Source organism: Amia ocellicauda, chromosome 9 (genome assembly GCF_036373705.1).
Source record: "Amia ocellicauda isolate fAmiCal2 chromosome 9, fAmiCal2.hap1, whole genome shotgun sequence".
Classification (NCBI taxonomy): Eukaryota; Metazoa; Chordata; class Actinopteri; order Amiiformes; family Amiidae; genus Amia; species Amia ocellicauda.
In genome coordinates this window covers 35,690,704-35,715,953 of record NC_089858.1, presented here as the reverse complement: position 1 = coordinate 35,715,953, position 25,250 = coordinate 35,690,704, and the positions used below count along the sequence as shown (strand labels likewise).

The following is a 25,250-nucleotide window of genomic DNA, read 5'->3' as shown; positions in this document are numbered from 1 at the left end:
AGGCGGGGGGTACACAGGCTGCTGACACTGCTAATAGCCTGGCTCACCCCCCTCCTACACCCTGCCTCTTTCGCCAAAAACAGCAGTCCTGTGCCCCAGCGGAAAAAACAACAACTTTGAAACAGCATCCGTGCCCCATGCAAATCTCTGTGTAAACAACAGCAACACTGTGCAGCGGGAGGGAGCGAGAGGGAGAGAGAGAGAGGGAGAGGTGATATGAGAAATGGAGAGAGTGAAAGTGACAAGGAGAAAGTGACTGACAGAGAATGACCATGAGTAGGAGGTGGAGGACGAGTGCAGGGGTGAGTCAGTCAGACAGCCTGTGGGAAATTCCTGATGCCCGGAATGCAGTACATCTGAGAACCCAGGCGTGTGTGTGTGCGTGTGTGTGTGTGTGTGTCTGTCTGTCTGTCATTAGCAGCCCCACAGACTTGATCCCATCATCACCTAACTAATGAGTAACCTGTGTGCACTGCCACTTTTCCACAGCAGAGGGCAACGTTGTAACTAAAATATCTAAAGATACTTTTTCTGCATGATGTATTATTGCATGGTTGTATGCAGGTTAATATCAGTGTTCGTAATAGAAATAGAAGTAGTAGTAGTAGTAGTAGTAGTAGTAGTAGTAGTAGTAGTAGTAGTAGTAGTAGTAGTAGTAGTAGTAGTAGTAGAAGAAGAAGAAGAATTGAGGTTAAGAAGTAGCTTGCATCAGTAAAGCAATGTAGAAGTAGGCAGGAGTAGGTACACATGATAGTTTGTATATACTAAATGTACTATTAGTAGAAGTGGTAGTAGTATATTGTTATTTTTTACACAACAACAACAACAATAATAATAAGTGCTAAAGCCCTGTATATAGGCCCTACTCATTTTATTTCATATTATGAAATATTATGACCGCCACCCTCCCAAAGCACAGATTATTTGCAGTGATTATTGGTAGTGTTAATATTAGTGTTACATAGTCCCAATATCATAACAGCAAATCAAATAATCTGCGGTTTTAGCACCGCAATGGTAAATTATGGTGCAGCACAGCAATGCAGAGACAAACATTACTTCCACAAACACAGTGCATTTGACCCTTACTGTAAAGCACTGGGAATGTGAGCATAGTCCCACCATTGTTTCCAATCGATTGTAAATCAGTAATTATTGCTCATATCAGTACAACAACCCCAAGCAACTACTCAGTATCAATCGTGGAGAATCACAGTAGGGAGTGGTACGAGCTGCCATCTCCTCTGCGGGATTCATTTCTTCTCTACACCATGTCCGTAATTGTAGTTACCAGTATATAAGTTTGTGCTTCAGTTCCCTCTGAAGACTTTAATTGCCTTTGGATCATTCTTCAAATACAAGTCGCCCTGGGGGTTGGGTGTCATTCGGATACAGTAATTATTTAAACGATATCTCACCACCTCTCTTTTATTTCAAAGCATGCCAGATCCTCTCCCTCTCATTTAAATTGCATGAAACTCGGGGAGGAGGAGGGAGAGAGAGAAGACTAATAACGGTTACATGCCAGCAGCTGGAAACAGTACTGATACCAGCCCAGCAGGGCACAGCTCCCGAGACTGCACAAGTCTGCACTTTATTTTTCATTCAGGAATTCAACCTGATAGACAGAAAGGACCTTGCTCCACTTCAGGAATGGATTGCAAAGCTCACCTCCAAAGACAGCTAAATAGAGAAGACTTCTTTTGATAGATTTGTTTTTTTAGCTTTTGTTTAAATGCGTTTGTTTCTGTACAGACAACCCGTATTTGTCCTATGAGCCCCGAAGCAAAAGCAGAGCAACAGCACAGCAACACAACACAACCTCCAGTCGATTAACTGCACAGAGAGAGAGAGAGTGTGAGAGTGAAAGAGAAAGAGAGAGAGGGTGGGTGGGTTACACACACTGCCTCAAGCGTTAATGGGACAGACTTTTCCAAACAGAGGATGTGGAGAGTAAAATAAAGTGCCTGATTACAGACAGCCACCCCCACAGAGCAGCTGGTCTGACAGGATGGGTCACAGAAGTGCCAGGCTGGGACTGTGGGTTATAGCAAAGAGATTTTGGATTTACTAGAATTATTATGATTGACCTAGAAACCTCAATGGTGGCCCTTCATGTCTGATAGTGAAGATCATCTGCATTTGTTGACAAATTCTTCTTCCTCCCTACGAGACAACTTGCATCACTGAACACATTTCACTCAAAAAACAATCAAAACAATTCCACAGTTCAAAGGTCACACACGTACACACCAAAAAGCTTACACTTAGCTTGAGGCAGACGGGGCAAAGTATCTTAATGCTACATTAAAGTTTGCAAGTGTATTTAAAATGTGATGAAGAAAGTGATTTGAACGGTGTGTTCATCTACTGTTACCAATGAAAAGGATTAGGATTATTCATTCAACAGACTTGTAGGAATGAAGCTAACAGGAATCGAGAGATAAGCAAGAGCATCACTTCTTGATCAGACAGACGGACACACAAAGTACTACAATATAAGTTTATTCCACCAGAGGGTGCTAGAGTTGTACAATAGATCATTTTCAATTACAAGCTAATTAAACAATTGTTAATTATATTAGGGAAAAAAATAATAAACAAGAATCCCCAGCAGCATCATTCTTTGATCCAGTCTTTGCACAACGTCCGACCCGGGCAGAAGTACAGAAGACTGAAATCTACGTTCACAATTTGGCTCGGTTATCATAACCGTATATAGACAAGCATAGAAAAATAAACTGAAAGGCTACGATGTATTATTTCTATTACTCTCTATATTTATTTTTACAGATTAATAAACACTCGAAGACAGAGTGAAGTGTAGGTGGTTTATATTAAAACCGGGATCTGGCACTCGCTCCCAGCATCCAAACACTGCCCAGCGTGACTCCCTGCTCCTAAAAAGTATTAACAGGAAGCAATCTGCACACACCTGTCGCATGTGATGTAAAACAGTGAGCAAAGGAAGGCAGCGTAATCAGCGTTGCCGTTATTCCAGCACCATGGTAGCAGTCTGGGAAGAAGCACTTCTCAGACACAGCGGACCAGGGGTCAGGTGCAGATTGGGTCAGGTGACCTCACCAGGGTGGGAGACACGGGGAGCCCTTCTGGGGTGAGCACTGAGGACCACGGCATCAGAAGGAGTCTGGGCTGCAGTGCTTAGACAGGGCAGTTTGTGTGACCTAGCCCTACTGCAGGCAGTCCAGGCCAGCAGTCACAGAGAGCTGTAGCTGCACGTACATGTGCATTATTACAAAAATACAGAAAAATAGTCTGTGCCTGTGCTCATCTTATGTACAATAAATATGGTTTTATTATTCCGCTGTTATGACATGCATTTTATATGTGTAACTCCCCCTGTATTGTATTATTGCTGTGATTTTAAACTTCTACTCCGGTTTGCGTAGTGCAGGAACCACACAGTGTAAAAAACTAAACACCCCCAAACAAAACAACCGGCTTAAACAAAAATAAACAGATGTTGTGCATGCAGGCTGGAAATAAGGTACAACCGCCCCCAACAGCACGCCTCCACCCCACGCTGTCCCTGTCCCAGGTCAGACACGGGCCCCGGGGGAAGGGCTTTGCTCTTCTCCACACAATCCCATCAGATTCCCCTTTCAAACATTTTCAGCTAAAAAAAGGGAGTAAAATAAAATACAATACATCCAAGGATGACAGACAGATGGTCCCCTTCTTAGAAACCACTACCTCCTGCCCACCAGTCTCTCTATACCACAGGCCCTGCACAACCACACTGTCCCTTAAAAGGGGCTGTGCAGGGATAGAGGGATACAGAATGGTGTGCGCCGAACATTCATTCTGCCAGGGCAGTAGGATAGAGGGCCAAAGTGGCTCCCGGGGCCCCCGCTGTGGACTGCAAACAGACCAGTCAGTGTCTGAATGAGAGTTTCCGTCAGTGTCTCAGTGCCTCAGTATTGGAATAAATGTTTCAGGCAGTGTCTCAGTGTACCAGTCAGCCCCCCCACCCACACAGAACTTAAATTGTGAATATTTAATTAATTAAATCCTTAATTGCCCTAATGAATACGTTTATCCACCACCCAGCAGTAGGAGAGTTCGGAGCACCGGTCGTCAAGTGCATTTAGGACCCACACTGTGCAAATTTACCAACTCACGAGCCTTGCTGAGCGAGAGGAAGAGCAGCCCCGTCCACCCTGGCACCACAGCCAGCACAATACTGCCCCCCCACAAACACACAACTCCCCACAGAGAGAACACGCCTATAACCACAAAAATAAAAAAATAAAAAAGAAATAAATACTTTTCTTAAATACACTTTAAAAATAAGAAAAAAAATAAGAAAAAAAAGCACAGACATTGGAAGCCATTTCTCCCAGGGGTCAGGGGCTGGAATATTCATTTTCTGTGTGTGTGTTTTTAATTAATTAATTACATTTATTTATAACATTCTAACTGAATAAACACATTCAGCACCAGTGAGTTTTAGCAGTGTGAGGATGTGTACACAAGCCCTGAAGGAAAACCCAAACACTAAAATGCAGAGAGAGAAATAAGATGAAACAAAAAAACAACAATGACATTCTTGCGTAAAAGGGACATCCTAGGAGCTTCCTTCCAATAGCGGCTGCTGCAGCTCTGGAGGCGTCCACCAGGGGGAGTGTTTTATTTTTTTGTGCTGGTTTCCAGTTTTCGCTCCAGGTTGTGCCCACCTGCCCCCAAACCAACCAACCAGCACACAAGACTGCAGCCTCCGTTTTACAACAGTCAATTTCAAATCAAATATAAAATAAACGACAGAAGCGAATCCATCCATAAACAAACGCCATTTGGCACCGCAGACTCACTCACTCCTGCACAGCGAACATCCTCCTCCTCCTCACTGTGCGTTTCTGACCAGTGGAGCCACATAGTTAATTGTAAGGAAGTTGACTGGAAGCTACTGCTCCACCACAGTCCTGGGTCCTCGCCTCCGTCTCTGTCCCTCTCTGCCTCCCAGCCCCCGTCCTGTACTCCGATTGGCGGATGGGGAGGAGGAGGAGGGCCTCAGTGCTGCCCCGCCTCCCTGATGCGACAGGCCACTGCGGTGATCAGGGCCGCCCCCTTGCCGCTGCCGTCCTCCGATTGGACGAAGGAGACGTCGCACTGCGGGGCCAGGTCCCGGACGGTCTCGTGCAGAACGGTGGAGAAACTGTGGAGGAGAGCAGGAGTTACGCTCTGAAGCACTGACCATCTGCACGCATGGACATCAGTGCAGCGCTGGCTCTGTCTAGAAGCACGTGCGTGCGCACAGCAAGAAAGTACGGCCGATACAGTCAGCATAACTTCCCGTGCCGGCCACACTCAGCTGATGGAGAATAGCAATGTAGATACGGAGGTTTATTCTAGGTAAGACTCTGCTGATACAGTCTGTGTACATTCTGCACCGCAACGGGCTCTGTGTGGGTGCGGCCTGTGTGCAGGATTGGCACAATGGCAATGTAAATATGATCAAAATATACATTTGCACTGACAACACACAAGTATCAGTCTGCATGTCCCAGCTGGCACTCCGTAGCAGTAGGTTACCCACGATGCACCACTGTGGAAATGTCTTTGATTTGCTAACTTGACATTAACAGTTAAAAGGTTTGCAAGCCTTTTATCACGTGTGCTGTATTAGCTTGTGTAGACCGAGAGATGTCACTAACGTATTGAAGTACTTATTTATCTCGTGTAACTAGTGTTGTTTTTCGGGCTGTGATCGGCCAGTCCTCGAGCTGGTGTACCAGTAAGAATCTACCGGCAGCACCACCCGTGTGCCGTGTTACAGCTGTGTGTGCGGTTCTGCACTGAACTGCGTTGTGTCTGGAGAGTCACTCACTGTGGGTGCAGCTTGTACAGCGTGCCGTCCACCCCCACGGTCACCCGAAGCCGCTCCAGGCCGCGGTTGCAGCGGATCTTGTCCACCACGGCGGCCAGCCCCGCCCCGCACAGCTGGGCCCCCCGCCGGGCCACCACAGTGCACACCTCCTTCACGATGATGCTGTCGTCGCAGGTACTGTCTAGACCCAGGTGCTGCAGGATCGAGCGCACCTGACGCAGGGCCAGGCGGTCACTGAGAGAATAAAAATGATCAGTGAAACATAGGCATGCGAAGTCTAGGTCACAATAAATCTCCACCATTTGGAGTGATCCTCACGCAGACATGCACTCGCTCGCTCACCTCTCGATCTGCGACAGGAACTTGGTCTCGAAGATGCCGCGGGTCTTCAACCTCTCGGACACTCGCCCGCGGAACAGCAGGCCGCGCTTTGTGAAGTCTAGCAGCACGTTGCGCACGATCTCCCCCAGATACATCCCACTGATCATCTTCTCAAACCTGGGGGGTGGGAGAAGGAGAGAGAGAGATAAGCATTTAGAAGACAGAACTTGGGAGGGAGGGAGAGCCCTCCAGTGATGTTCCCGTCAAGATGGTTTGTGTGGGGGGCAGTTTAAGGGGTCACGGGGGAGTCATGGTACCTCTGTTTTCCAGGGTTGAGTGACAGCTCATCCACGGCCGTGTCGAAGGGTGTGCGCAGGTCATCCAGGCAGCCATTGTCCCCGTAGGCGCCCCACTCCATGTTGATGCACATGCGGCCCTCTGTGCCGGGGACCAGCTCCACGTTCCTCATCTCCTCCATGTAGCACGCATTGCTGCCGGTCCCTGCGCTCGCACACACAAGCAAGCACACAATTAGGATCACACACACACGCACACACACACACACACACGCACGCACGCACGCACGCACGCACGCACGCACAGGATAACAGACCCAAAGGAGTGCACCCTGACCCCTGACCCCTGACAAACTCACCCACAATCAGCCCCACTTCACACAGGGGGTCCTCATAGCCACAGGTCATCATGGTGCCCACGGTGTCATTGACCACCGCAACCACATCCAGGTCAAACTCCTGCAATTGAGAGACAGAATGTCACGGTTTGTGTAAACATGCGAGTGTGTATGGAAGAGACAGCATTGTTGTGAGTGAGAGCCAAGAAGTGGACTCTGACCTCCCGGCGGTGAATGGCATCCTTCAAGAGGGTGACCACATCCTCCCCTTCACAGCCCGTCGCCTTGAACCCCTTCGTCCACTTCAGCAGGATCCCCTGGAGAGAAATCAGTCCCCAGTTACTCCCAGTGCTGCTGTGCCTTCAGAGATTCTCCAGTGTCAGACAAGAGCAGTGCGTGTGTGTGTGTGAGTTGGGTTGTAGCTCACCTCATCCAGGCTGTTCTGCTGGCAGGGGAAGGAGAAGGTGAAGCCCATGGGCAGAGCCACGCCCTTCATGCCCATATACTCCAGGAAGTCAGCGATGCAGTGGACAATGTGGTCAAACAGCTGTAGAGGAGAGAGCGCAGTGTGAGACACTTCTGTCCCACCCCTTCTCTCCTGCATCACCCCTCTCCACACTTCTTCACTCCCTCCCCCTCCCCTGCTTCATACCTCCTCTCCAGTGCCCTGCATGGCCTCCCGGGGGATGGAGTAGATCTTGTTGTGCATCTCCACGCTGCGCTTCTTGCCGTTCCGCACGCGCACCAGCAGCACTCGGAAATTAGTGCCGCCCAGGTCCAGCGCCAGGAAATCCCCCCTCTCTGAGAGAGAGAAAGGGAGGGGGAGTGTGTTCAGTTAAAGTTCAGCTCTTTCCTCACTGCCACACCCCATCATCTCCAGGGGATCACATTGTGAGTTTTTTTTTTGCGTGTCTGACAGACCCACGCGAGATCCTAACCCCCTAACCCCCTCTACCCTCACCGGTGCCGTCGGGGGTGGAGCGGACGAAGGTGGGCAGCATCTTGACGGGCGCCTGGTCGTGCGTCTCCTTGTGAAGCCCCGCCTCCATCTCCTCCAGCATTCTCTGCTTGACCTGCAGCAGGGCGGGCCGGTCCAGCCGTAGCCCAGCCAGCGTGGCCTGTCTTTGGGCCCGCTGACTGGCCAGCCGGTACGCCACCGCTGTCACCATGGCCGCCCCCTTGCCGCTGCCATCCTCAGAGCGCATAAAGCGCACGTCGCAGTCCGGCACCAGGCGGCGCACCATCTTGTGAAGCCGACGCGCAAACCTGGAAGGAAGGGGAGGGAGGGTGGTGAGCATTTCCAGAGAGACAGGGCCAATGAGAGATAGTGGGGGAGATGGAAGGGCTCACTGTGGGTGTTTCCCAGACAAACAGACACTCATTGTGGGTGAGGGACAGAGGGACACACACAGTCAGAGAGACAGAGGGGGACACTGTGGACAGGGACACTCACTGTGGGTGTTTTTTGTAGACCGAGCCGTCCACCCCCACCGAGGTCCTCAGCCGCTCCAGGCCCTTGTTGTCACGGATCTGCCTCAGCACGGCGGCCAGTGCGGCGGCGCACAGGTGGGCGGCACGCGTGGACACCACCTGACAGATGCGCTGCGTCGCCACACAGTCCTCCTCTGACGGGGACAGGCCCAGCCGGCACAGCACCTCCCGCGCGTACTCCAGGCCCTCCTTGTCCCTGAGAGAGGGGTGGTGGGAAGGTTAACACAATGGGGTAGTCGCACGATCGCTCCTCCTCAAGCCTCACCCCCCCCCCTCCACAAAGTTACCGCCCCCCCCTACTCCGACACCCCCAGCGTACTTCTCGATGGTGGAGACAAAGCTCGTCTCGAAGTGGCCGGTGGTCAGCAGGTCAGCGGTGATCTGGCCCCCGAACAGCAGGTCCTCCTTCGCCATCTGCACCAGGATGAGACGCACAAGCTCCCCCATGTACATCCCACTGATCATCTTCTCAAACCTGAGAGAGAGAGAGAGAGAGAGAGAGAGAGAGAGAGAGAGAGAGAGAAAAAATATGGTGAATTCAAGCTCCTGTAACACCATAAGGTTGTTTAAGCAACTTAGTAACACAGAGTGGCTCTCAAAAGTATTCACCCCCCCTTGGACTTTTCCACGTTTCAACGTCAAAGTGAAATATATAATCTGCAAATTGTCCTAAATTGCTCACAGCTGCTTGCCGGGGTTGAGGGAACCCATGTCGATCTCGCGGTCGAAGGGCGTGCGGATGTCTTCCAGTGCCCCGTCGTCCCCGAAGGCACCCCACTCCATGTTCACACACATGCGCCCCTCGTCCCCCTCCGCCAGGTCCATGTGCCGCATCTCCTCCATGTAACACGCGTTGGTGCCAGTGCCTGCGGGTCACACGAGTGTAAGAGCAATGCAAATCAAGTCAGATCACCACCCTTCGCGGGACCCGGCCTTGGCTTTCCTGTGCCTCTCTGTTGCAGGCAGCACACTCACCCACGATCAGGCCAATCTCGCAGTTATGGTCGTCGTACCCACAGGTCATCATGGTTCCCACAGTGTCGTTCACCACCGCAACAACGTCGATGTCAAAGTCCTGCCAGAGGACACGCCATTATTAATCCCTCACTGCCCAGCCACTGCCTGCCAGCCAGCCCCTCTCCCTCTCCCTCTCCCTCTCCCTCTCCCCCCCCCACCCCCCCAAGGTGACAGCGTGAACTCACCCCTCTCTTCCTGATGGCCTTCCTGAGCAGGCTGACCACATCTTTGCCCTCCACTCCACTGGACTTGAACCCTTTCGTCCATGTCAACAGGATACTCTGACGGAGACAGACAGAGAGAGCAAGTTATATAATCTGACACACTCCTGCCGCCGACTCACTTCTTGCAGCAAGTGGTGCGCAGAGACGGGAAGTCTGTTGCCCGGGTGCCAGTCTCACCTCATCCAGTTTCTTCTGCTGGCAGGGGAAGGAGAAGGTGAAGCCCAGGGGCAGCTTCTTGTCCTTCATTTCCAGCTTCTCCAGGAAATTTCCCAGACACTCCGCGATGTGGTCAAACAGCTGGGTGGTTGGGCAAGATTTAGACAAATTAGACCCCCTCTACCCCCCACAGTGCCTCCTTCACCCACTCTCTCTACTTCCTCTTACTGTTTCTCCATCTCCCTAGCTGTGTGTGTGCGCATATCGTGGGTTTTTTATTGCATCAGTCTTGTCTCTGCATTTCAACGATTCAGCAAACCTCTCTCTCTCTCTCTCTCTCTCTCTCACCGCCGTGCCGCTGCCTCTCATGATGTCCTCGGGGATGGAATAGATCTGGTTCTTCATCTCCACTTTTTGCTTGCCGTTGTCGGACACCTTAACGTGCAGCACACGGAAATTTGTGCCGCCCAGATCCAGGGCCAGGAAGTCACCCTCCTCTGTACGCAGGCAGACAGACAGGCCACACACAGGGGAAATTTCAGGACATTTAATAACACTTCAATCGAACATCATGCACACAGCCCCCTCCCAACTCATTAACACCACCCCCACCGTCCCCTAACCGACGCCATAAAACACAAGATGTTGGTACTTGAGTTATTGACATCTCACTAAAACACACAGAGTCCTAATAAAATCCACTAACAACCTAGGAGAGATGGCGAGAGTGAGCAACAAAGAGGAAGGGGCAGAGCGAGGGGTATTTTGTCTATTTTTAGTTTGTTTTACTGTACTCTTATTTTATTTTCACTGTATGTGTAAATGCTTTGACAACACCTGTTTCAACTCGTACAATAATGCTTTCAATGGGAGAAAGAGAGAAAGTTGCTCTTGCTCTTATCACTATGAGTGCAGTTTAAGTGCCATATAATGACCTCAGTCAACAGCAAGTGCAAACAGTGCTCCTGTCAGCCTGCACAGTTGTACAACCAGCAGAGCCAAGACTTGAGAGACAGAGAGAGAGAGACAGAGGAGAGCAAGAGAGAGAGAGAGAGAGGAGAGCGAAAGAGAGAGAGAGAGGCAGGGGGCAAGATAAAGAGAGGCGCACAGGAACTGTCCACAACAGTGTGTGAACAAATGTGCATCAATGTGTGAGGAAACGTGCAATGAAACATGTCCGCCTGTGAGAGTGGAGGGGGATTTCAGGGGGGGGGGGTGGTGTTGACGGGTGGAAAACTTTAAGCTCGGACAGCAGTCCAACAATGGGAGGGGCAGGAGGGAAGGCCGTGAGGGACAGGCTGTGTATTTTGAATGATATAGTTTCTATTATTATTTCCCACTCTCTCAGGCAGCAGCACCCCGAGCACAAACATGCCTTGGGAGTCAGAGCCGCACAGGGGCCGGTTATCTGGTAGTTGCCAGTTTGTGTAATGTTTTGCATTCCTGTGCTCAAAAACAAGACCAAAAAAATTTAAATAATAAATGAATAAAACTGGCAGACCACAGCCCGTGAACAGCCCAGTTGGCACTCAACCCTGTCCTCGGTCCAGCTGTAGGGAGGCCAGGCCTTGCAGATCCCAGGCCCTTCCCAGAGCATTCCCATGGAGCCCAGCCACTGGGGCGTATCTGGAAATTTGTCTCCATCTGCTCTCTCAACACGCATTATATTCATGGAGATAGTTTTGAAGCATGCTTTTCTTGTACGAGAAAGTGCATGCACATTATGAATAATGATAATTAAAGAAAAAACATCTGTGTGTGAGAGAGACAGAGACAGAATGTAAGTGCGCACTGCCCAGGACAGCCCTCGTACCTGTGCCGTCGGGGGTGGAGCGGACGAAGGTGGGCAGCATCTTGACCGTCGCGGTGGGGTTGGTGTCGCGGCCCAGGCCCTTGTCCATCTCGCGGCGGAAGCGGTGGGAGATGTCCATCAGCACCTCGTCCGAGAGGCGCAGGTGGTAAAGGTATTTGTCCACCTGCAACAACACAAGGATCGTCACTCGTGCCGTCCCACACAGGGACTCGGACAGTCGGAGCGCCCTCACAGCAGAGCAGCCAGTGGCAAATGCCGTCGCACTCAGAATTCCAGCCAATCAGAAGTGCCATCACAAACTCTGTGACGAACTAGCTCAAACACTATCCAACAGCCAATTGCAAACACCAGCAGCGAGCTTACGTCTCACAGCCAATTGCGAACACCATGGCCAGGTTTGGGGCCACAGTTTTACGAGTTTGCTCTCCATGCAGCACACTTATTTTTCCCTGTTTGTTTAAGTCATGGGGGATAGTAGAATCACTGAATAATTTTCCAGGAATGGGACTTCCTGACAAACCCTTCTCTTAAACATCTACTTTAACACCCCTGTTTCAAAACATACGTAAGATTGAATTATAAATCCACCAGTGTTTACTCAAATCACTGATAAGAAGTGCCAGGACAGTGCTGTGCCAGCTCACCACTATCACTTTCCTAAATAGGTTTGAAGTTAAAAAAAAAAAAACAAGGAAAAAAAAAAGCCAATAAATAATGCTATTAAAGTTGCAATAAACATTCAACAGTGATTGGTCTGCCCACTCTGGCTGCCTGGCTCCGGTTATTTTTCAAGTTGTAAAAATAACAATCCCTCCCCACCCCCACAAAAAAAATTAAAAAAACAGAGCAGCACCATCTAAGATGATAAAGAATAGTATCTTCAAAGAATGCAGAGTCAGGGGGGGAGAATTAATTACTTAATCGGAATTACACAATAGATCACAATCCCTCCCTTGTGGTGTCATCTTTTTCGTACTCCCTTGCTACTCTTTCTTTCCAGGCCTGTCTGTCTATCTCCTCCTCTCTGCCTGTCTGCCTCCCTTAATGTCCACCTCTGCCCATCTCTCTCCGTCTGTCTGTGTCGCTGTCCCTCCCTCACTGTCCCTCTGCCCATCTCTGATAGCCAACAGAGCGCAGGGAGGTAGAGGGGGCCAGACATGCCCTGGGGAGACAGCACGGTGGGCTGGAGGAATTTTCTCCTCTCGTTTATGAACAGCCCATTACACCACTGCCTGGTTTTATGACACACACACACACACACACACACATACATACACATACATACACATACATACACATACATACACACACACGCTCTGCTAGGCTGCTTGTTCTCCTGGTCTCTCTTGCTCTCAATGAAATTGGGGTAGGACAACCTGAGGGGTCAGAGGTCAGTGATGAATTGTGAGGTTTGCTGTATACAGTAAAAGCCTGTGTGACACAGATGGTTTGAAAAAGACAGCATAACATTTAACAGCCCCAGACACACACACACACACTGCAGCAGGAGAGAGCTGTCTGCTTGCTAGACAGGGAGCAAAAGAGGAATGGCATCAGACAAGCGAGTGACTGAGGGAGGTGAGAGAGAGAGAGAGAGAGAGAGAGAGAGAGATGGAAAAACACTGGGTGAGTGAGGGATGGAGAGAGAGGTATGGAAAGAGTGAGGGAGGGAGGGAAGGGTGGGGAGAGAGAGGAGTGTATGTGCAGCCCTTCACGTTCCCAGACCATCAGACCACAGCGATGCAGCAACGGGGGTTTTCAGTGCGGTTACATAAGCCGCTAAGCATGGCAATCAAGCACAGCTGACTGGAGCCCAGTGCCGAGCAGGAGCCGGGGGAGGGCGTTTGGGAAAACCTCACCGAGAAAGGCGGGGAAATAGAGAGACACGCACACAGACAGACACCAGCTCTACATCTGACCAGGGCCACACACGGCCAGACTTGCATTTGTGGGCTACAGTGCTTCTGTTTAACTACCGTGCCTCCATCCGGTCATCCCCGTAGCTGTGGGGCGTCCTGGTGAACATCATCATTTAACCAAACCGACTTTCCCCAGCTTGATCACCACATGCATACATACTTAAAAACCGGGCCAGTTTTCAGGAGCTGGTTGATGACATCACTGCGGCACTCACTAACTACCTGCCCTGTGTAGGTTAACGCTTATCTTGGGTCACGTGCTACAGCTGGGTTCATGCTGGGGCTTGTTAGAGCACAGCCCTGTCAAATAACAGAAATTACACCACATAAAAATAAGGCTCTCGTCATCATGTTATAATTGTTTTTAATTATAATACTGCACATTGTAATGCTTAATCAAACTGTAAGTTCCCTGAATAAGGGTATTTTCCTATAAATACATAACTTAGTAAGAATGCCACCGGAAATTCCCCCTGGGCAGTTCTGTATGCTGGGAACGACTGTACTGCATTCACCCAGATCCACTGCAGCTAGGCATCTGTGGGCACGGGCGACTGGCAGGACGCCAAGCAGCCAGCTGTGTGAGGCAATACCTTATCTCTGCACAGTGTTTATATTGCGTACAGATAAGGGCTACAGTGCTGGCAGGCCTCCGCTGAGCTCTCACAGCTTTCAACTGCAGCGTCCGTCACCGGCGTGCGACGCAAAGTGGACAGTTTTAGTCCAGTTCATTTCAATTCATCTCGACCCTGGGAGTCTAATCCACACTGCACTCCCGTTTCGGGGGGCCTCCTCAGCAGGCCATCCCTGCGTTGTGGTTCCCTCCGAACCGACGCAGGCAGGATCCCCCACCAGGCGGCCCCTCCTGCAGTCAGCGAGTTTCACTTCGGTAACGCAAAACCCTGTCGGTGCACAAACGCCAGCTGCTCGAACAGCATAGGGTTGTGCAAAAAGCATGACGGATTTAAAATTACACTTTCTGTGACAGAGGGGACGTGACAAACACCACAGACATGCCATCTGACTCACGTGTAATCACTCAGACTCACATGCTTGAGATTTAGAGTGTGGCTTTAAACTCAGGTGTTGAATGTCACTCCCACACAGGTGTCGTACAGAAGAGATCAGTGCCTTAACAACATATAAAAACATAAGATGCATGTGTGGGAGAGGAAGGGAGCAGAGGGACAGAAGGATGCCCCCCTCAGAGTCTCACACTCATTGTCCCTACAGTATTCCCTCTTTACGTTTAATACGGGCTAAGGTCACAGATCGGTCAGATCCAGTCCTGGCTCCACGCTTGTGTGTAAAAAAAAAACAATCCATAATACAGAGGAGTTGTGAAGCAGGCAAGTCAACACAGGTTTAATATCAGTGTGTGACATCACCCACAAGTGCCTGTGTAAACTGTTGTCAGTAGGAAGAACCCAGGTGAAAAGAAAACGATTGGCTGACTTACTTGGTGTTGGGGTGAATCAAAGTGAGCAAACCACTGCTGTAGGAGTGGGACCTTATGGGATTGTCTGACTACAAGGAGAGGACAGAGACAGGGATTGGTCGACCTGCCTCTAACCAGCATGTCACAGTCCTCATATTACACACACAGACTGTATTGCTTAATGCCACGGGGGAAGGGAGGGTAGAGGAAAGGACAAGTTAATACTATAAGTATATATATATATATACACAAGTGGTGACCTTTAAGAGTCAGGTTCAAATGTAAATTAATATGGTCTACCTTCTCCATTGGATATGCCTTGAATATTATTAGTATGACAAATAGTACGTATATATCCAGGAGGATGTATAGGGTGTGCCGGTATTTCTGTGAAGGGGTGCCATTTAAGTGGTCGAACCAGTTAGTTTTCTAGGATCGAAGGCAGGCGCAGGGCATCACGGCCTAGACTACACATGGCCCGCTGCCCACTGGACAGTCTGCGTCTCAGTACCCAGTTGGTTAAATACTGCCTTCAGCTCTTGCCCCCACTAGCACTGTGTGTAAACCCGTCGACCGTGAAAGTCGAGATTGTTGGAGAGGTTCCTCTTTCCAACTCGTACACTCCCTCCAGCTACAGATAAGGTGTGTTGACCCAAATATCACCCTCCTTCAGCAAACTCTGACTCCATTCCTGACTTCCTGCAAGCCGACCGAACAAGTTCTCTGTAATGAGAATCTCACACGTTGATGACCTTGTCGTGACTCAGTTTTAATTGTGTGCTCATCGGTGTGCACTGCTCTGCATCCTATTACTGCTGTCGCGGTCATGCCCATAGAGAAACACAGTGCAAACCATTGCATTTTGTTAACCATGCCTGTTTTCAGTTTCAGTCAGTGGCGTGCTGCGCTATCCGGGATGTGGGGGTTTATTTGAATTATTGTGACAAGGTGGTTATTACGCAGCAGGTTTTCACTGCGTTTTTGATCATAATTAACAATCTGTTCTTGTGGGAGGGCTATCCTGGCATACGATCTAACGAGGAAGTTAACAAGAGAGCAGAAGTCGATGCAAGGACAGGATGTGGAAATAGGAGAAGGCGACGATTGCGTCAACCCTAACGCAGATTTCGCCACTTCCGCGCAGATCTGCAGAATCCCAGCCATCCCATTGGCGGAACTGCGGAAATCTGCGCAACGAGAGCGCAACCAGTGGCCCAAGAATGCGAGCGATTGTCAATAAAGTCGCAGTTAAAGGACTGGTTTTATAAAGTGCTTAAACATTGGGATGAAGTCAGAACAGAAAAGGAAACGAGAGCATCATCATCATCATCCAGATAGTAACACGCCGAGGGGAGAGCATGAGGAAGAGGGGGGTGTAACTGAAAGCCCCACTGCACACTTCCGAGTCACTTCTGGGAAGAGCTGCTCAGAGAGGGGGGGGTTTACTGTGAAGCGCAATGGAGTACGTGTGAGAAGTCATACGGCTCCCATCGCACACACTATCCACGGAAATACGCACTTTTTCAAGAACCATCAGGACCAATGGACCGGCCAACAGTGAATCAAGAAACCACATCCAGCTGCACTGAAGGATCGCCGTTTGTGGCTGTTAAAACAAAACTAAAACTCTAGCTGATTGAGTTCAACTTCTCTCACGCGTAAATAAATACAATCATTTCAGTCAACGCGTTTCAAACTTCGCCCAGTCCGGTCCCGGATTTTAGGCTGTATTGTCTGGGGACACGCACGTATTCAATTTTACAGTGGGATGCAAATAAAACGCCACCAAATTACAGGAGGGAAATCAAGTAGGTAGGAGCGAGGAGTGAAATTGCAGTAACTAAAAATACAGATCCCTCACTTTACTCCCAATTCCCAGCCGAGGTAACCAGAGTAAGCGCACGGAGCCCATTATCCTCCGCCACACGGGTATTGGCCCAGCTGGATCCCCGGGACCCGTGTTGTGCATAATGTAGAGGGGAAAAGAAAAGGAAACCAAGCTTTGTTTTAGATACTCACTTTCTGCACCTGGTCATGATTGAGCTCGGTGAAAAAGTATGCCAGTAGATGCGATGCAATCATGGTCACAGCCTCTTTTCCCTTTCAAACACAGATAAATAAATCAATATGTAGGCGATAAATAGGTGTTCCCTTTTGTCAACTCGGTCTCCAACCCTAGCACCCAAGTGGTAGATCTTCCGTCTGAATCCCCGGCCAGTGTCTGTGAAAGCGGTCACATGCGTCTCTCTACGAGCATCGCTGTCCCCACGCTGCTTCCGTACCGGCTGAGCGGCTCTCTTCACTGGGGGGGGCAGAGCGCGATCCCACATGTAACTCGAGCCCCTGTGACGTCACCGCGCCGCGCCCCGGATTGGCCGAGGGGAAGGTGTGGCATGACGGCGGCCAATCAGAAGCCACCGATTGAGTTGCGTGCATATATTAGCACCGTGCCACGGGCGACAAAGGTGGATTTTTTTTAATTTATTTTTTGTAATTCAATGGCTTTCACGTTGCTCCCTGGCACAGATCTGCGCTACAGTCAGTCGCCAGCACCCTTATGGAGCACCGGACTGTCTGACCCATGAGGCGCGTGTGATGGGCAGCGTGGTCCTGCATTGTCCCGTTGCTACTGGCGACGGACGACACAAAAGAGAAGTCTTCGGGAATGTGACGACCGCGCGTGACGGCGTGGGGGGTTAATGCGTCTGCAAACGTGTTCTCTCTCTTTAATTGTTCATCATTTTTAATGTGGTCATGGAATCGCTGCACGATGCTCGGTGAGGCGGCAGTGACTGCGGAGGTTGTGGTGAAGTTGTCCGCGACTTTCTCTCTGCTGCTCCTGTGACTGACGGACAGAGACAGCGACACGTCGTCTGCATAAAGGGAAAAGGCAGCTAAAGCGCAGCCGATTGTCTAAGAATTACAAGCTGACAAGCAAATACATGATAACAATGCATTAGTCAGTCTCATTCATTCAAATTTACTTGCAGAGCACAATAGGCGCAGAACACATTAAAGGGGCAGGGTGCAGATGGTGAGGTATTCAAACGATGGGCAGGGGCTCATTGAGGAAAAGGGAACTTGCAGGGGGCACTTTGGGGTTGGAGGGCACAGTCAATGACAAATGGGATGCTGCATTTCCCTGGTACCTGAAGGACAGGCACACAGGAGGCTCAGTGTCTTGCATGGGGATAGTGGAGCACTGTGAGACTGCAGCCCTGGACCTCTGGAGCCCCCTGCCCCCCAGACAGCAGCTTTTACTGCTCAGGTTTCAAAAGCAGCTGTGAAAGCCATACATAAATCAACTAAAGCAAGACACAATGTAGGCAGAAAAGAACAGCACATGCTTTTGTCCATTTTGTCCAAACCTCACCGTATTTTCATTTTTATTTTCCTCCAAGTAGCAGGAAGATAAACTAATGTCTCAGCTTTCTGCAAGCTGGGGGTTCCCAGTCCTGGTCCCGGCCGGGCCGCAGTGTCTCCAGGTTTTCCATTCCACCCTGAGATCTCTGCTCCCTAATTCTGTCTGGGGGTTGTGTGAACAGGTGCAGTGTGACTCTGCCTCCCCAGCTCTGAGAGGGTGGGGGTGTACAGAGGGGCTGGAACCCTGCTGCACGGAGGCCCCTCCAGGACTCGGACAGACAAAACTTAATAAGGGACTGTAAATTGCAGCCTTCCCACACCTGTGCATGCGATGATGAGCACAGCAACATATGGTGAGAATCCAGCCCTGAGTGCAGCACACCCTGTCAAGCATTCAACCCCAGAGACCAGGAACAGCTGACCAGGGTGGCAGTGTGCGTCACTGTGCTCCTGTGGGACGTCCTTGGGAGTTGGGCAGACTGCACAGCCCACGGGCCTTCAGAGCCACAGGGCCACAGCACCAATCTGGCCTCCATTCCAGCAGCTCTTAAACACTGCTTTCAGGTCACTGGCGGGCTGAACCGGCTCTCTGTCAGTATTTCCCCCACTGAGATTGGCAGCTTGTCTCTTGGCTTCCTGTAAACAAACTTAAATACAAATCTGTGTCCTGCTGAACCATCCACAGCTGCCTGCAATGAAGGGGTACACTGCCTCACAGGGCGGGGTGGGGGGCTCCTGGAGGGCCAGACACTGAGGGGTGCTACCTCTGTCGGCCTGCTGCTCTCCAGGGAAAAGGCAGCCAGCAAAGACAATAATTAGTTAAGAAAAGTGCAATCAATCAATCTTCCTCAATCACTCCTGATTTAATATAGTGCATTTCGAGAAAGAATGGACTGTACTGTGTGAGGGTCCCTCGAAAGGTGCTTTCTCATAAAACAGTGGATCCCAGTCCTGGTCCTGGGGACCCAGTGTGCTGCTGGTTTCTGATCCACCCTCAATTAACTAAAACCTTAATATAACTAATAATTTGCTGTTTTACTTTTAAAAATTAAATTACTATAAGATGGAAAATTTGGATACCAAATCCTGACGTCTTAAATGGTTTAAAAAATTGTATGAGCTCTGATTATACCAATTATTAGTTAAATTAAGTAATTGACACAAATAACCCAGGACCAGGTTTGGAACCACTGCCATAATGCATGTGTCTATCGGAGTGAGTGTGGGTCCTGTCCTCAGTGGCAGTGCACCATCACAGCGCTTGACTGTTTCCGCACTCCTAAGTGCGCTGTTTGTGTCAGTGGTTGTGGAGGTGGTGCTGTGCTGCATTGTGAGTGCCTTTCAGTCAGTGCTTTTTCCCTGGGCAGAGGTTTTGGGGTTTTTCCGCGGGTCGCGTGTCGGGGCTCCGCTGGCCAATGGAATCCGGTAAGCAGTTGCCATGGCGTTGCCGGGGCGACGGAGCGATTCGGAATCCCCCCCTCTCTCGCGCGGTACGTGACGTCTCGCATGCACATCCCGCTCACAGGGCAGCGGCGCCGGACACACCGCCCGAGTGCATCGCTTTATTTATCTTACAGTGCTTGTGGCTTAACGGCTTTTATCTATACAACACCAAGCACGGAAACCCCAAAGGATCTGCAACCCCCCTCTCCCAGCCCCACTGACACCCTCTCCAGCACGGCCGCTGTGATGGGGTCTAAGAGCCCGGAGCGAAATGCAGCTCACGAGTTGTTCGGATATTATCAACCCGTCAGTGGAAACAATACGCAATAACAATACAACCATCTGATCAAACGAGTTACAGACAGCACGTAGTGACGTCACCGCTGAGGTGTCGTACACCTCTAGATACCCTTACACGTGGGTTCTAACACAACTGACACTTTGCACTAATGAGCAGAGATTTCCCCCCAAAATGTGTTCAAATCGTATCCATTTAGAGATAACAATATCAGCAACAACACTGACAACAACTGCTGCTGCTCCAGTGGATTTCTCCTCTACTGTACAGATACACATACATATTTTACATTAAAGAGAAGAGCCGCCCACCACTCTTAAAGAAACAGAGGTGCAGTCAACCTCACACAGCTAGTTTCAGGGGGGTGTTAACCGGGAGGACGCACGGTTTGTCTCGATGGCACCCGGGAGTGTCTGATCAGTCACAGCCAATCACATGGCATTAACGGCGTGCTACTGACGTGGTTAAGCGTTTCTGAAGAGCACGTCACTTTCTTTCTGTAGGAGGAAATCGCATTCCCTTTGTATCGGAAATTGGGTGACTTTTGTTCCTAACTTGTCCACAAACCTGCCTGCTAGCAGGGACCAGCTATTGTTTTCAATGTGGAATCCAGTTTTGATCTGCTCCTGTTAACTACTACTACTACTACCTGTAGAACTAGTTTCTTCCACAAACGCAGTCCAAGTCCGGAGTCAGGCATCAACAGGGCTTATTTAAAAAGGACTCTGGGGAGTCAGAACAACCCACCCCCTGTCCTGTCTCCCTAACTCTGAATTCAGACCACCATCTGACAGACATTAGTTTAGTAACAACAACTCCATGTAAGGAACATTCAGACAGCAGATTTCAACAGAAACCATGATCACACTTCCGCTTTCGATCACCCTGAGTTTGTTATTGGGTCACAAAGTCGTTCTGTGTCCAGGACAGATGTCAGCCTGGCAGATGCTGCTGCGGTTTTATATATTAAGGATTAGCAAGCAGCCTGTCTATGAGTGAAGCGCTCTGCTTGTACTGTGGGATTGTACTTGGTCTGTAGTGTCTGTAAAGTACACAGTGATCAGATATGTATATATGGTATATATATTGTAGCAAGTTTCCCCAAATCAAATGTAAAGAGTAGACAGTCCAGCTGTCAAAGGGGGTTTATTTATACACAGGCGAACACAAGGCAGCTTCATAGCCAGGCACTACTGTGGAACAGCTCCACACCTATATGGGGACTGACTAAAGCAAACCAAACCAGACTATATACCGACTATGTGCGACTACGGTGCAGGTCCAACCCCCCTGCTGGTAGCACACCTATCCCCTGACTTACACTCATAGTGGCAAAGGCATGGAACCCACCACTCAGCCCTGCAGCTGAAGCTAGCTGTGTGGGACCCTGCAGGCTGAGTGAGGGATAGGGGAAATGTAGGTCCCCACTTCCCCCGTGTATGATACACACCACCATAGTATCAAACACATCAATCTTGCACCCCCCCCAATAGTGATGCCAGCCATCTCGTCTCCCTGCTTCAGAGTGGAATGGCTAAACACATCCGACTTGCGATGTTAATTACGGTAATTTAATCCACAGGAGGATAATGAGGCAAGGGCAGCAAGGGGAGTGGTCCACCCAGGGCAGGGGGAGTCTGTGTCAGTGTTGGCCAGGGTCTGAGCCGCAGAAGGCTGCCGTGTGACGCTGCGTCCTGGAAGGCTACGCTGAGGGTGACCTTTACTCAGTGTGGATTTTGAATTCCTCTTTCTTTACACGTTTATGACTGGAAGTGAAACCGTGAGGAAAGCCGAAACCCTCACCCCGTGCCTGCTCTGCTTTCCCCCCAGGCGCTGCAGGCAGAGTCAGTGGGCAGACGGGGGGAGATCGTCCGACACTGTGATGCAGTCTGTGGAGCAGATCCGGGGGGGAAGCGACACAGCAGGACACTTAGAGGACACAGCATTGAATTACCTTCTGTGAGTCAGTCATCCGGGCTGCTCAGCGCCTCTCCAGCTCACATGACTGCTGCTGAAACACCAGGTCCACAGATTCCACGCCCACCCTGGCGTTTGTCCTTCAAACAAAGCAGTCACACTGAGCAAACCTACTGCCCCAAGTATGTCCCGATCGCTATCAGGGCCTGGAACAATGGAGAGTGCGGTGCATTGTGTCTGAGCTCTGGAGGAGTGCATCCCTCGCTCTCTGTGTTCTTCATATTCCTTCTCTGCTGTTTTCTTATCTTTTAATCAGCGTTGATTGATACTCACCTTTCCTCTATTACTGCCATCCCTCCTCTTACTCTTCTTTTCCTTCTTGTATTCTTCCATTCTCCCCTCTTTCCTCCCCCACCATCTCTTTATTCCTACCAGCAGTGTAGCAGACCTTTACTTAAGAGACCAAACCTGAACCATGACCCCAGCTGAGCCACAACACACTTCCAGCTGAGATCGAATTCTGTTTCTGTTCTGTACTGACGGGTTGGGAATTTGCATTTTTCTTAATTACATCAAAAAGCTCCATCCATCCATCTATCTGTTTCTAACTATCTAACTATCTGTGTGTATCTGCCAGTTTCTAGGGCTGCCAAAAGGTGTCCCCTCTGTGACTGAGCAGTGAGGCAGTGGGACCAAGCATCCCCACTAAACCCCTGCACTGGAGTCCAGCCAGGGGGAGGGAGAGGGAGAAAGATACATTCCCACACGCACAAACTCTCACACGGAGAGGTTATGGGATTGGATTACAGCCCTACATAAGCAGATCATAAAAGCTCTTTTCATTGGGACAGCAGGATGCACGTCCTATTTACAACTGAGCACCAGTGCAGGAGACAAAAATAAATAAATAAGGAGAATGAAAGATGAAAGATGAGAGAGAGCTAGAGAGAAAGAGGAAGGAAGTAGATTGCATCAATTAGCAGTAAGGCTCGACATATTCAGCTCCCTTAGTCCTGCTGATGTCTTCAGTGCACATGCAAAAATAAATACATAAAAAGCACTCCCTGTAACGTAGTGTATTGCACTGTCCTGCCCACTGTTATACTGTTATTGCACATATTAACTACTGTGTCCTGCATTGTGTGAACTGCACTGTGGGGAAACTGCTGTAGTTCTTATCGCACCATATAACCTTTTACATATCTGTGACTGTACTGTGTTTTGTTTGCAGGTCGTATAGGGCACCTGATCCTCTGACAATGGGCAGCCTTGTATATCCTGCAGTGTGGCAGTTTCATACCCTCTTGTTATCTCTATACTGGACTGCCACTCTGAATACCGGTACCACACACTGTAAAATGCGTCCTTAAAACTTATATGTTTAATATTTAACTAATTAACTAATGGCTGTGAATCTTGGTCACTTAATGCAGAAATGGTTAAACTGTGGATGACACAAAGGAGCATGGACAGATTGGCTTGGAATAAAGTGAGGAGACAGAAAAATATATGAATGGATCAGAGAACATAGGAAAATGAAAAAGGGAAAATGTTTATAAAATGGCAGTGGGCTGGATACACTACAAGAAGAACAGATCATAGGTGGACAATGGAAGCTATTGAATGGATCCCAAGAGATGTAAAAGACCTAGAAAACAAGCCACATAGAAAATGGGAAGATGAAACTGTGAAATCAGAAATCATCAAATCAGGTGTGACATGGAACAGAGAATCTGTAGATTGAAGCAAGTGGAAACATCTTGGGGTGGCCTTCATCCAGCAGTGGATCGATATCCACTGATGGTGATGATATACACTCACCTAAAGGATTATTAGGAACACCTGTTCAATTTCTCATTAATGCAATTATCTAACCAACCAATCACATGGCAGTTGCTTCAATGCATTTAGGGGTGTGGTCCTGGTCAAGACAATCTCCTGAACTCCAAACTGAATGTCTGAATGGGAAAGAAAGGTGATTTAAGCAATTTTGAGCGTGGCATGGTTGTTGGTGCCAGACGGGCCGGTCTGAGTATTTCACAATCTGCTCAGTTACTGGGATTTTCACGCACAACCATTTCTAGGGTTTACAAAGAATGGTGTGAAAAGGGAAAAACATCCAGTATGCGGCAGTCCTGTGGGCGAAAATGCCTTGTTGATGCTAGAGGTCAGAGGGGAATGGGCCGACTGATTCAAGCTGATAGAAGAGCAACTTTGACTGAAATAACCACTCGTTACAACCGAGGTATGCAGCAAAGCATTTGTGAAGCCACAACACGTACAACCTTGAGGCGGATGGGCTACAACAGCAGAAGACCCCACCGGGTACCACTCATCTCCACTACAAATAGGAAAAAGAGGCTACAATTTGCACAAGCTCACCAAAATTGGACAGTTGAAGACTGGAAAAATGTTGCCTGGTCTGATGAGTCTCGATTTCTGTTGAGACATTCAGATGGTAGAGTCAGAATTTGGCGTAAACAGAATGAGAACATGGATCCATCATGCCTTGTTACCACTGTGCAGGCTGGTGGTGGTGGTGTAATGGTGTGGGGGATGTTTTCTTGGCACACTTTAGGCCCCTTAGTGCCAACTGGGCATCGTTTAAATGCCACGGCCTACCTGAGCATTGTTTCTGACCATGTCCATCCCTTTATGACCACCATGTACCCATCCTCTGATGGCTACTTCCAGCAGGATAATGCACCATGTCACAAAGGTCGAATCATTTCAAATTGGTTTCTTGAACATGACAATGAGTTCACTGTACTAAACTGGCCCCCACAGTCACCAGATCTCAACCCAATAGAGCATCTTTGGGATGTGGTGGAACGGGAGCTTCGTGTCCTGGATGTGCATCCCACAAATCTCCATCAACTGCAAGATGCTATCCTATCAATATGGGCCAACATTTCTAAAGAATGCTTTCAGCACCTTGTTGAATCAATGCCACGTAGAATTAAGGCAGTTCTGAAGGCGAAAGGGGGTCAAACACAGTATTAGTATGGTGTTCCTAATAATCCTTTAGGTGAGTGTATATGTATAAAACACACATGCAATTCTTCTGTAAAATATATTAGCAGCGGCAGATTCAGGTATAGGCGACATGGGCAGGCGCCTGCACAAATAAAATCGTAATGGTGACATTTGCAGATTGGTTTTCTAGCGCTCACTTGCACGTCACGTCAATGATGTCATGTCACTGTGTGGGACTGTGGGTCCATTAACCTTGTCAGAGCAGGCGCCCTGATTCCAGTTTGTGAGCTAGGCAGGGTACTGCCTGGGAAGGTCTCCCACTCAGAGGTACGAGGGAGGGGGGCGGATTAGTAAAATCAGTCACACTACGAAATGCTACCAAATAAACCACA

General features: G+C 49.4%; 1 protein-coding gene across 1 annotated transcript; it reads right to left on the bottom strand.

The window, feature by feature from the left end:
* Window positions 1-2,489: 2,489 nt before the first annotated feature.
* Window positions 2,490-17,170, bottom strand: hk2 (hexokinase 2). The gene is made up of 18 exons (XM_066714267.1): window positions 16,881-17,170; window positions 11,505-11,667; window positions 10,040-10,188; window positions 9,713-9,832; window positions 9,497-9,592; window positions 9,270-9,369; window positions 8,977-9,160; window positions 8,614-8,769; window positions 8,257-8,490; window positions 7,765-8,069; window positions 7,456-7,604; window positions 7,231-7,350; window positions 7,025-7,120; window positions 6,825-6,924; window positions 6,487-6,670; window positions 6,191-6,346; window positions 5,849-6,082; window positions 2,490-5,176 (listed from the first exon to the last, which is right to left on the bottom strand). The coding sequence occupies exons 1-18, from the start codon at window positions 16,941-16,943 to the stop codon at window positions 5,032-5,034; spliced, it is 2,754 nt and encodes a 917-aa protein (XP_066570364.1). The 5' UTR covers window positions 16,944-17,170; the 3' UTR covers window positions 2,490-5,031.
* Between the last annotated feature and the right edge of the window lie 8,080 nt (window positions 17,171-25,250).

What these genes read in the sequence shown, in the direction of transcription:
- hk2 (XM_066714267.1), bottom strand. Translation starts at nt 16,943, where the DNA reads ATGATTGCATCGCATCTACTGGCATACTTTTTCACCGAGCTCAATCAT. An exon ending in ATGCCATTCACCGCCGGGAG is followed by an intron (nt 6,925 to 7,024) that starts GTCAGAGTCCAC and finishes TCTCAATTGCAG; the next exon opens with GAGTTTGACCTGGATGTGGT. An exon ending in CTCAACCCTGGAAAACAGAG is followed by an intron (nt 6,347 to 6,486) that starts GTACCATGACTC and finishes CCCACCCCCCAG; the next exon opens with GTTTGAGAAGATGATCAGTG.